General features: G+C 45.5%; 1 protein-coding gene across 1 annotated transcript in view; it reads right to left on the bottom strand.

The window, feature by feature from the left end:
* rictora (RPTOR independent companion of MTOR, complex 2 a) overlaps positions 1 to 12422 on the bottom strand; it is a 148545-nt gene that overhangs the window by 91744 nt on the left and 44379 nt on the right. Inside the window, exons 4-6 of the mRNA XM_052020116.1 lie at positions 8198 to 8262; positions 4951 to 5082; positions 728 to 791 (exon numbers count right to left, since the gene is read on the bottom strand). Of these exons, the coding sequence (XP_051876076.1) occupies positions 728 to 791; positions 4951 to 5082; positions 8198 to 8262 (261 nt within the window). The remainder of the gene's footprint in view (positions 1 to 727; positions 792 to 4950; positions 5083 to 8197; positions 8263 to 12422) is intronic.

The following is a 12422-nucleotide window of genomic DNA, read 5'->3' as shown; positions in this document are numbered from 1 at the left end:
TTCATTATGGTAAAGGGCTCAACACCTGGAACACAGGTAAGAAAGCTGAGAGTAATATGTGGGAAATGGTAATTAATAGGTTACCAGGAAAGGAGATTGAAATGGACAGCATCAATCAGTGAAGAGACAATGAAAGGTATCTTTAAAGCAACAGTGATTCAGACCATGGGAAGGAATCTAATAAGTAGGACTGATATACAGACAGATTCTTCTGGTGATCCTTGAGCTTTTTCTTGTTCCCACTTTTTCAGTGAAGTTTTAAACAGTTTGTCATGGGACCTTATGCAGATATGCATAGCTCAGTCAAACTTAAGATTCCTCTCACAACCTTGTCAAACTATTCCAGAAAAGGTGCAGTGAGAGTTAAATTATCCCTTAGAATAAGCCTGACAGATACAGCATAGCTTAGATACAGAATACAGATCCTTCTACAACATCCAATTTAGACCTGCTTTTAACCCAAGTTGGCTATATAAAAATAGAATTTCAAAAGGAATAGTCAGCAAGGCAAAGAGAAAATCTCATTCTCTCCCATCTATTCAACTAGTAGTTTCTGAGTCAAGGATAATAAATTTTAGAGACTTAAAATAGAATTTCCCAGACAACAGGAATAATATTGGCTTAACCTGTCATTCATACAATCCTGCCTCCAGCTTGAGGCTAGGAGATTATGTAGTAAAGTACTTGCAGGTCCAACATTAAAGTAGTGCTGTTCTGGGTAATTTACCTTCCGAACTAATCGAAGTGCTTGTGTCCGCTCCACCTCGTTACTCTGTTGGATGTCTATACACCTGGAGGAAATGGATGACAAAAATGTGTTCAGCCAAGAACTGTACTACTATACTGAATAAGACTTTTTATAGTAGTTTCTCATTTTTTTATTACACTCCAGTGATCTATAAATCTATTTTACTATACTTCACTTGAGAATTAGCATTAGGCAAACTAATGGGGTTAATGACTAATGAATTTCCCCACCTGGATGGCTTGTATTCTAAGATTCCAAACAAGGTAGTTACCAAGATAGTGGATGCATTGGTTATAACCTTCCAAAAATCCTTGGATTCCAGAGAAGTGCTAAGGTATGTGTTTGGTCTCTCAGTCCTTTCAGGTGATGCAGAGATTCACCTGCACCTCCCTTAATATCATCTACAGCATTCGGTGCTTCAAGCACGGCCTCCTTGATGTCGGTGAGACCAAACGCAGACTAGGTGACTGTTTTGCAGAACACGTGCGCTCTGTCTGTAACCGCGATCTGCATCTCCCCGTTGCCAGTCACATCAACTCCCCCTCCCACACTATCACAGATATGTCAGTCCTCGGCCTCCTCCACTGCCAGAATTCCAAGCGCAAACTGGAGAAACAGCACCTAATTTTCCGTCTTGGAACCTTGCAGCCTCATGACATGAACATTGCATTCTTCCACTTTAAGTAATCCCCACATTCCCCCCACCCCCCTTCTTTTCTTCCCTTTCCTGGCCCCTCTCTCTTTTTTCTCTCTCCTTACCGTTGACCCATCCCCCGGTGGATCTGCTCTCCCCTCCTCCCCTGCACCTGCCCATCACTATCTCTTACCTATATCTACCTATCACCACCTTGTGCCCACCCTGCCTCCTCTCTTTTGTCCACCTCTGCTCTGCTCCCCCCCCCCCCCCCCAATATATTGGGCCTGACCCGAAACGTTGACCACCTGCTTTTCTCCACAGATGCTGCCTGGCCTGCTGAGTTCCTCCGGCATCAGTGTTTTAGCCAAATATGTATTATTGAAAAAATGCTAGAATCAATCTTTATGTAAATAATAAGAGCACATTTGGAAAATTATCTAGAAAGCAGAGTCAGTATGGCTTAATGAAGGGAAAATTTTGTCTGACAAATTTATTAAGAGTTTTTTTTGACTAGAGTTGATACAGGAGAACCATTATTCAGACTTCGAGGCTTTTGGTAAGGTGTCTCACAATAAGTTAAGTCACAACATAAGAGCCCTTAGTGTTGGGGCTAATATATCGCATGAGCATCAGGGCGTCAACATCTCGGAGGATCTATCCTGGGCCCAAGACATTAATGCAATTACGAAGAAGGCACACTAGCAGCTCTACTTCGTTAGGAGTTTGAGGAGCTTTGATACGTCACTGAGGACTCTTATAAATTTCTACAGATGTACAGTGGAGAGCATTCTGACTGGTTGCATCACCACCTGGTATGTGTCACCATCCAGTGCACAGGATCGCAAGAGGCTGCATAGGGTTGGAGCTGGCTGAGTCTTCATCACGGGCACAACCCTCCCCACCATCGAGGATATCCTCAAGAGGTGGTAACTCAAGAAGGCGGCATCCATCACTATGTACCTTCACCATTTGGGACTTGCCCTTTTCTCGTTATTACCATTGGGGAGGAGGTGCAGGAGCCTGAAGACCCACACTCAACGATTCAGGAACAGCTTCTTCACCTCTGCCACCAGATTTCTGAACAGTCCATGAACCCATGAACACTACCTCATTAGTTTTTTTGTGCACTACTTACTTTTGTAACTTATAGTAATTCTTATGTCTTTGCACTGTAATGCTGCCTCAAAACAACAAATTTCATGTCATATAAGTCAATGATAATAAACCTGATTCTGATTAGAGGATTAAGCCAATGGACAGGAAACAGTGAGTAGGGAAAATTGAGCAGTTTTCAGGTTAGCAACACATGACCAGTGGAATGCCAGAGATCAATGCCCAGAGTGCAACTGTTTACAATATATATCAATCACTTGGAAGGAGCAAGCAAATATATTGCAGCTAAATTTATGAATGATACAAAATTAGACGGGAAGGCAAGTTGCAAGAAGAATGCAAACAGTTTAGAAAGAATTATTAATAGGTCAGTGGGCAAAAAACTGGCAAATGCAGTATAATTTGGGAAAATATGAAGTTACTCATTCTGGAAGAACAAAAGCACAGAGTATTCAAAGAATTGCAGGAAGTTGCAGCATACGGGGTTTGGGGGCCCTTGTGTGCTAGTTTTTAATGTTTTATGCATGTGTAGCTGGTAATGGGGAAGGCTAATGGAATGTTGACCCTTGTTTCAAGAAGGCTGAAGTATAGTAGGGAGGTTTTGCTGCATCTAGCAAGACCAAGTCTTTAAGGAAGCAGTTCAGAGACTGTTCATTGGAGACAGTTCAGAGAACTGTTACTAGGATGATCCCAGGTATGGAAGGATTGTGCTGAGGACAGATCAACACGATTATATAATCATAAAATTGTACAGCATGGAAACAGGCCATTTGGCCCAACTTGCCTGCACTGACCAATGGGCACCCTTCTGTATCGATCCCATCTCCCATAGCCTTCCAAGATTGAGACTCTACTCATTGGAGTTTAGAAGAGAGAAATGATTGCATCGAAACGTGCAAGGTTTTTTGCGGGTTGGACAGGGTAAATGCAGAGAGGACTTTTTCCTCTGATAGGAGAGTACAGTACTGAGTTTGGTTTTAGAATAGGAAGGTGCCCATTTACGACTGGGAGGAGGGTGAATTCCTCCATTCAAAAGGTTGAGAGTCTCTGGGGACAAAGTCCTTGGGTACAATTAAAGCTAAGTTAAGCAGATGGTAAGGAATTCAAGCATTATGGCAAAAAAGTGAATTGAGGACTGTTGGATTAGCCACGATTGAATTGAATGGCAGAGCAGGCTCGAGGGGTTGAATACCCTACTTTTGTTCGTCATGCTTATGGTCTTGTTTGATTTGTACCTGTACTGATGCAACCACAGGGCTATGGCACCTACAAATAGCACCAAATGAGAAAATCAGTTTTCATTGGCACTAAAGAGAGCTGGGCTGTTCAGGCAGTTGCACGTAGGCTCATATTTGCTCCTTAGGTTTCCTTAACATTCAATGTCACAATATTTCAGTTATTTTGAGATGTTGGACACTTCCTAAAATGTTTCAAAGATTTTTTTAACTATTGCGGCATTCACTTCTATTTATGCACATCCTTTCACTTGTACAACCAGCTCCCTTCTCCAGAGGCTGTGAAAAATTGTGCAAATCAGGCTGACCTAGGGAATATGAGTGCTGTTAGGGTATTTAGAATTCTGGCAGGTTAGTATCAGTTCTTAATCATTCAGTATTGACTTGCTAGAACATGTAAATCAGCTCCAGTAAGTTCATACAGGAAACCAAATTCTCTACACTCCACAAACCAACCCTTCAGTGACACAGGAATTTCCATGCGAATGTTAAAAACAGTGTGAATAAAGAAACATTATGGCAGGAGTAAATTTGTGTCAAGTGAAGACAAGATTCATGCTGAAAGCCCAACATCATTAACAAATAAAGATTTTAAAATAAGAACATTACAGTATAGTTAAACATCAATCACAGTTTGCAGAACAATAACTACTGCTTGATGTGCATAATTTTACAATATATGCACATATGTTTATATATTCAAACTTTGAAGATTGGATTCACCCATTAAGTTCACCACTTAGGCTCATTTTAACATTGATAAATAAGATACAATCTCCCTTCAGATTAATTAAGTCATTCATTCAAAAAGTGACAGAACAGATGACCAATGAACAGCAAAAATTATTTTGTAACCTCAACTTACTTTGAGACCTGGAAGTTGCAGCTACAAGTTCTAGGTCCACTATTCTTCCAAACTGAATCCTGTCAGGCTGGATTCAGCCTGGCAAATTTTATCTTTGTAATTGCTGGCAGTCAGCTGAGCAACATCTTGGTGGGAGCTGACAACACTACCATTTCACTGAGCCGAGAGAAAAGTAACTTTAGATGAGGTGAAAATTTGCACAGTCTCAGCCCAACCCCTTTTGAGTTGCAAATTCATATCAACAAACATCAAGGGCAGTAGATTTATCAATTAAGCAAAAGAGCAAACTATTATACAGTAGACTTGCAATGAAACATCAGACTGAAAATAATTGAAGAGAAACCAAACTAACCTAGCTATTAAATAATCCACATGCAGTTTCAGCACCTTCTGGAGAATACTGGAGTCTCGAGTAAGATATCTGAGGGCACGGAGACCAGCTGCACGCACCTCTTTGGCTTCATTTAACAATGCTAATCGCAAACTGTGCAAGAGGAAATATTTATTAATGGAAAAAGAGCAGAGAAGTTCTTTAATCACATTTCAATGTATTGCACAACGAATGAGATACGTTTGATAAGTGGTCACTTCTACTTTGTTGGTGAATGCAGTAGGCAATTAACATTCAACCAAATCCCAAAAGCAGTCAACTGGCTAGATAATCTGTTTTCTTTTGTGGGGGCAGGGGAGGTGGAAATCATTGACTACAATACTAAGTGGAAACACCACATTCAAAAGATGGTACCCTTGATTGTGTAGCGCTGCCACACTATTGAACTGAAATGCCAGATTGAATTACAGTGTCCAGCAGGGATTGAACCTGAACCTGCTTAACTCTCTAAATTACAAGCACTGACTGCTGTTTCAAAGATAAAGCCAAAAGATCCCCTGCTCAGAAGAAACCCTCTGAACCAGGGACTAAAATGCCATGGAAGATATAGAAATTAATCAACGTCGACAATTTCTTTCTCCCCCCACATGCTATATGACCCCCCCCCAACGTTCCACAAGCATATTCTTTGGTGTGCTAGAAATTAATCAAATAGTCTATTAAATGCTGGATATTAAATCTAGAAGACCAGAATACATAGAGAGAAGTTATGCCACAGAAACGAAGCCCTGATTAGACAACATCTCTTGGCACTCCCTTGCTGGAAGGCTACATTTCAGTGAGCAGGAGCCGGGACTTGGAGCGGGAGTTTTCAAAAGAGGTGAATCTCTGTGATTTGTGTTCAGTTTCAGTGAGCAGGACCATTAAAGAGGCACACTTGCATATTGTTAGTAATAATTGACTGGCTAATTAGCAGCAGTCAATAAAAAGAAGTTAAGGTTAAGTGGAGCAGCCAATGTTTGAGTGGACAGTGTTAGAGTGGGGGAGCTGAGACTTTGGTGTGAAGAGGCTGAGTAAGTGGCCCAAATTTGGAGTGCGAGAGCAGCTCTCCAGGGAAAAAGGCTTCAGAAAGAAGGCATAGGTAAGAACAGGTCATTGACAGCTTTGGTTCAGGAAGCTACAGTGGGTGGAAGCTAAGGTGAGGCTCAAGTGAGGTCTTTGTTTTTCTCTTCTTCCACAGTAAAGCAGTGAAACAGCAGTCAGGGTAGTAGTATGCTCCTCTTGTAGGATGTGGGAAATCGGGGTCCAGTGTCCCTGATGACTACACCTGTGAGAAGTTCATCCAGCTCCAGTTCCCTAGACTGTGTTAGGGAACTGGAGCTGGATGAACTCTGGATCATTTGTGGAAACTGAAGTGATAGACAAGAGTTACAGGGAGGCAGTTGCACCTAGGATGCAGGTAGCTGGGTGACTGTCAGGAGAGGGAAAAGGGATAGGCAGTCAGTTCAGGGTACCTCTGTGGCCGTTCCCCTCAATAACAAGTATATCGTTTTAGATACTGTTGGGGGGGGGGGGGGTGACCTACCAGGGAAAAGCCACAGCCGCTAGGTCTCTGGCACTGAATCTGGCTCTGTGGCTCTGGGGGGGGGGGGGGTGGTGAAGAAGGAGTGCAGTAGTGATAGGGGATTCATCCGTTGGGGACAGATAGGAGATTCTGGGAATGAGAATGAGACTCCTGGATCTTGCGTTGCTTCCCAGCTGCCAGGGTCAGAGATTTGCCGGATAGAGTTCTCAGCATTCTTAAGGGGGAGAGTGAGCAGCCAGAAGTCATGGTCCACATCGGTACCAATGACATCGGCAGGAAGGCTGACGAGGTCCTGCAAAGTGAGTTCAGGGAGTTAGGTGCTAAGTTAAAAGACCGCCCATCCAGGGTGGTGATGTCAGGATTGCTACCCGTGCCATGTGCTAGTGAGGCAAGAAATAGGAAGATAGTCCAGTTTAACATGTGGCTAAGGAGATGGTGCTGCAGGGAGGGCTTCAGATTTTTGGATCATTGGGCTCTCTTCCAGGGCAGGTGGGACCTGCACAAACGGGATGGTTTGTGCGGGACCAATATCCTTGTGGCAGGATTTGCTAGTGCTGCTCGGGTTAAAACTAGGGGTAGGGGTAGGGGTAGGGGTGGGGAACCAGAATGGCAGGGCAGCAAGTGGAGTGACAGATGAACTTGGAGCATGGATCAGCATATGGAATTATGATGTTGTAGCCACTAGTGAGACTTAGTCGCAGAAGGGGCAGAAATGGCAGCTCAATGTTCTGGGGTTCCAATATTTTAGATGATAAGCTTGAAAGAGTGCAGAGAAAATTTACAAGGATGTTGCTGGGACTTGAGGACCTGAGTTGTAGGGAAAGGTTGAATAGGTTAGGACTTTATTCCTTGGAGTGCAGGAGAACAAAGGGAGATCTTCTAGAGGTATTCAAAATTATGAGGGGTTTCGATAGGATGAATGCATACAGGGTTTTCCCCCCTAAGGTTGGGTGAGACTAGAGGACATAGGTTGAGGGTGAAAAGTGAAATACGAGGGGAAACTTCTTCACTCAAAGGATGGTGTGAGTGTGGAACAAGCTGCCAGCGGAAGTGGTAGATGTGGGTTTAATTGTAACATTTAAGAGAGATTTGGATAGGTACGAATGGGAGGGGTTTGGAGGGATATGGTCTGGGTGCAAGTAGATGGGACTAGGCAGAAGATCAGGTTGGCATGGACTAGATGGGCCAAAGGGCCTGTTTCTGTGTTAGACTTGCATGTCAAAGCAAATTCCTAACAGATCCATTACAGATTCACCTCGAGTCCAATGTTAAGTTACAAAGGGAGAATACACAAACTTGGATTGTATTTCATAACCTTCTAAATACCATGGTTTTCAAGCTATTAAAGGCAACTGATAGGCTAGATAGAGGGAAATTATTTCTACTGCTTGGGAGGTTAGGGCTAGGGGATATAGCTTAAAAATAAAAAACTAATGCAAAGGGAATAGTAGTACAATTTCTTTTCCATAGATCTAGGTTGTTAATAGTTAATTTGACAACAATTTTGTTAACCATAAGTATTAGCAAATATGGGCTAAAGGTAGGTGCATAGAGCTAAGTCACTAATAAACTACAATCTCACTGAATAGCAGAAGCAGTTTGGGTGCTTAAATGCCTGTCTCTAGGTCAATGTCAATATTGCAACCTCAGCAGGGACAAATTCCAGGTCCATTCTATACTTACCATATAATAATTTCTTCATAAGTAAAACCTAGTTTCTCTTCACAGTGGCCAACATTACAAAGTAACTATGGAGGAATAAAGATAGACTATGTTAATGTAAAATTAAGCGAGTGTCAAAGTCTAAACAGTATTACAAACTTTGTATCCACAGACCCAAACAGATATTGCTCAAGGGTCAAATACACCAATGTTGCTGCATTGCATAACAAGGTGGGTCTACACTGCATCTGCCCACACTGAGCTCTTGATTTCAATCATGCCAGCTGAGTAATTGCCAAATAGGGGTAAATACATTCCATGGCAAAAGAAAGACAGAATAGTTCTACAGCAATAGTAGTTTCAGTTGATTAAACAATAGAAGCTTACACCATAAGAAACAGCCACATGGCTTGTCTATTCTACAGCGATCCAAAATAAACCTCATTACCTCATTTTCTCCTATATCTTTCTATGTGTTACATATTTATCCAATTTTTTCTTAAAATAAGCCTCGTCTGTTCCTATCAGCCTGTGGCAAAACATTCTACCCCAGAACTACAAAAATGTAAATATCTGAACCACTCTGCCCACAGTAATTGTGACAACCATAAATTGGTGCCTCCAAATGACTCTCAAAGTAAAATACTTAAATCTTTTAAAACATTAAATTCCCTCTTAAGAGAAAAAAACTCTGCATCACTCTTGATTAACAGCAGATTTCTATCCCTGGCATCATTTAGGTGAATCTGTTTTGTACATACTCCAGTTTCAATACTCTTTCTGTAGTGCAGTGCTCAAAAGTACATAAATTCATGACTACTACTTAACTATTGTAAAAATTTACCATTTATTTAGCATTATACTTCATGGAGATATCCAAGTTAGCAATTTTATAGGTTTGTTCAAATACCTTAAAGGCAAAGCCCATTGAAATGTATCCCAGGCTGCCATGGGAGGCAAAGGAGGAGATTGCTGGGGCTCTGTCAGATTTTTTAAATCTTTACTGGCCATAGCTAAGGTGCCAGATGACTGGAGGACAGCAACTGTGACACCTTTATTCAAGGAGGAATAAGTTAATTAAAAGACCAGTGAGTCCAAGATCAGTGACGGGGAAAATTATTGGAAGAAATGAGGGACAGCATTTACCTACACTTGGAAAGTCAGAGGTTAATCAGGGATAGTCTGTATGGCTTTGTTAAGCTCTCCAACAATTTTTAAAATCCTGTTTTGATGAAGGATCATGCCGTGAAATATCAACGTTTTGTAGCGACTTACCGTCCGAACAAGCGAACCGGCTCGGCGGTCGGGTCGCGCATCAGAGCGGCGAGGCCCAAGTTGGCACTAGGCCTTCGTCTTCCCTGAGCGACGGGGAGAACCCACCCGCGGGAAAAGTTTGATGACGTAGCGCATACATCATTTCCATTTTCGGTGGGTGGGGACCGTCCCTCTTAAAAGGCCCGTGCAAGGAGGGAAAATAAATCAGTTTTGTTCTGCAGCTCATCGACTAGTGTCTTACTTTCACATCGCGGTAGCAGCCGCTATATTGGTGACCCTGACGGTCCAAACGGATTTTGGACCCACACAATGGACGACAACGCAGTGGCACTCAAGCTGCCCACCTTTTGGACACTTCGGCCCTGCATCTGGTTTGACCAGGCCAAAGCACAATTCCAACTTTGGCAGATCACCTCCGACTCCACAAAGTACTACCACGTGGTCAGCTCTCCAGACCAGGAGACAGCCACCCAGGTCAGAGACTTCATCCAGTCCCCTCCGGAGGAAAGCAAGTACCCGGCTTTCAAAGACCTTCTTATTCGGACCTTCGGCCTCTGCCGTCACAAGCGCACCGCCCGCCTGCTTCATCTCGACGGCCTGGGGGACAGATCCCCATCAGCCCTAATGAACGAGATGCTGGCCTTGGCTGAGCGACACAAGCCCTGCCTCATGTTCGAAGAGGCCTCCCTCGAACAACTATCTGACGACATTCACCTGCTGTTGGCCGACGCCGATTTCAGCAACCCACGTGAGGTAGCCGCCCGGGCAGATGTCCTGTGGAAGGCCAAACGCGAGAGCAGGTCATCCGTCAGCCAAATCGCCAGACCGCGGGCCCAACGCCTACCTAAACCAGTCCCAGCAACCGAGCGACCACACCCTGGAAACATAGATGACGACACTGGCGACCAGCTGTGTTTCTACCACCAGAGGTGGGGCGCGGAGGCCCGTTGATGCCACCCAGCCTGCAAGTTTCAGGGAAATGCCAGGGCCAGCGGTACGGTAGCTGGCCGCCAACACAGCCTCCCATTCGTTTGGGACAAGCAGTCCGGGTGTCGTTTCCTCGTTGATACTGGAGTAGAGGTCAGTATTTTGCCCCCAACCGGCCGTGACACTCGTAGCAGGCGACAGGGTCCCACACTCAAAGCCGCAAACGGCACAACGATACGGACTTCCGGTACCTGTACAGTTCAATTACAATTCAGCAACAGCCGTTTTACCTGGAACTTTACCCTTGCCGCCGTCGCCCGGCCACTCCTGGGAGCCGATTTCCTTCAGGCCCACAGCCTGTTAGTCGACCTGCGAGGGAAGCGACTTGTGCACTCCAGAACTTTCCAAACCCACCCCCTTGGAGAAGCCAGCCTACCAGCCCTGCGCCTGGACTCCGTTTCCCTGTCTGGCAACGAGTTCACCAAGCTCCTAGCCGAGTTCCCATCCATTTTGGCACCTATTTACAAATTTGATGCCCAAACACAGGGTGAGGCATCACATCATTACCACAGGGCCACCCCTTCATGCCCGAGCATGATGACTACCTCCAGACAAGCTCCGCCTGGCAAAGGAAGAGTTCCGCTGCATGGAGGAGCTGGGGTCGTTCGCAGGTCAGACAGCTTCTGGGCCTCCCCCCTGCACATGGTCCCCAAAACCACCGGCGGGTGGAGGTCCTGCAGTGACTACCGCAGGCTGAATGACGCCACCACCCCGGACCGCTACCCTGTCCCTCACATCCAGGACTTCGCGGCGAACCTACACGGGGCCCACATCTTCTCCAAGGTGGACCTCGTCCGGGGATACCACCAAATCCCGGTCCACCCTGATGATGTCCCCAAAACTGCGCTTATCCCTCCATTCGGCCTCTTCGAATTCCTTCGAATGCCATTCGGCCTTAAGAACGCCACGCAGACTTTCCAGCGGCTGATGGACACGGTAGGCCGCAACCTGGACTTCATGTTCATTTACTTAGATGACATACTAATCGCCAGCCGTGACCGCCAAGAACGCCTTTCCCACCTCCCCCAACTGTACTCCCGTCTCCGTGATTTCAGCCTTACTATCAACCCGGCCAAGTGCCAATTCGGACTCGACTCTATCGATTTCCTCAGCCACAGAATCACCAGCGAAGGAGCAACACCCCTACCCACCAAGGTAGACGCTATCCGCCATTTTTCCCATCCCAACACGGTCAAAGGCCTGAAGGAATTCCTGGGGATGGTCAACTTTTACCATAGATTCATCCTTGCAGCAGCCCGCATCATGTGCCCTTTGTTCTCACTGATGTCTGGCAAGGGCAAGGACATTGCCTGGAACGACGAGGCCGCGGCTACCTTTGTTAAGGCCAAGGACGCCCTGGCAGACGCCGCGATGCTGGTACACCCTAGGACAGACGTCCCAACCGCCCTCACGGTGGACGCATCCAATAGCACGGTTGGTGGGGTACTGGAACAACTAATCGAAGGCCGTTGGCAACCCTTGGCATTTTTCAGCAGGCACCTTAGACCACCCGAACTGAAATACAGCGCTTTTGATTGGGAACTTCCAGCGCTGTACCTAGCGGTCCAGCACTTCCGGTACTTTTTAGAAGGCAGGCCTTTCACCACTTTCACTGACCATAAGTCTTTGTCCTCCGCCTTCTCCAAGGTCTCCGATCCCTGGTCAGCTTGTCAGCAGCAACATTTGTCCTACATTTCCGAATTCACAAGGATATCCAACATGTCTCCGGAAAGGACAATGTCATTGCTGACACACTTTCCAGACCGACCATCCACAGCCTGTCCCTGGGTGTAGACTACACGGCCCTGGCTGACGCACAGCAAGCCGACGACGAGCTGCCCAGCTACAGAACCGCAGTCTCGGGCCTGCAGCTCCAAGATTTCTTAGTCGGTCCAGGTCAGCCGACCCTTGCAACAGGTCAGCCCCGCCCTATAGTTCCTGCAGCCTGGCGGAAACGCGTTTTCGACTCAGTACACGGGTTGGT

The sequence above is a fragment of the Pristis pectinata genome, chromosome 7, assembly GCF_009764475.1.
Source record: "Pristis pectinata isolate sPriPec2 chromosome 7, sPriPec2.1.pri, whole genome shotgun sequence".
In the NCBI taxonomy this organism is placed as follows: Eukaryota; Metazoa; Chordata; class Chondrichthyes; order Rhinopristiformes; family Pristidae; genus Pristis; species Pristis pectinata.
Note: the sequence above shows the minus strand (reverse complement) of the source record. Positions and strands in the feature narration are given on the sequence as shown.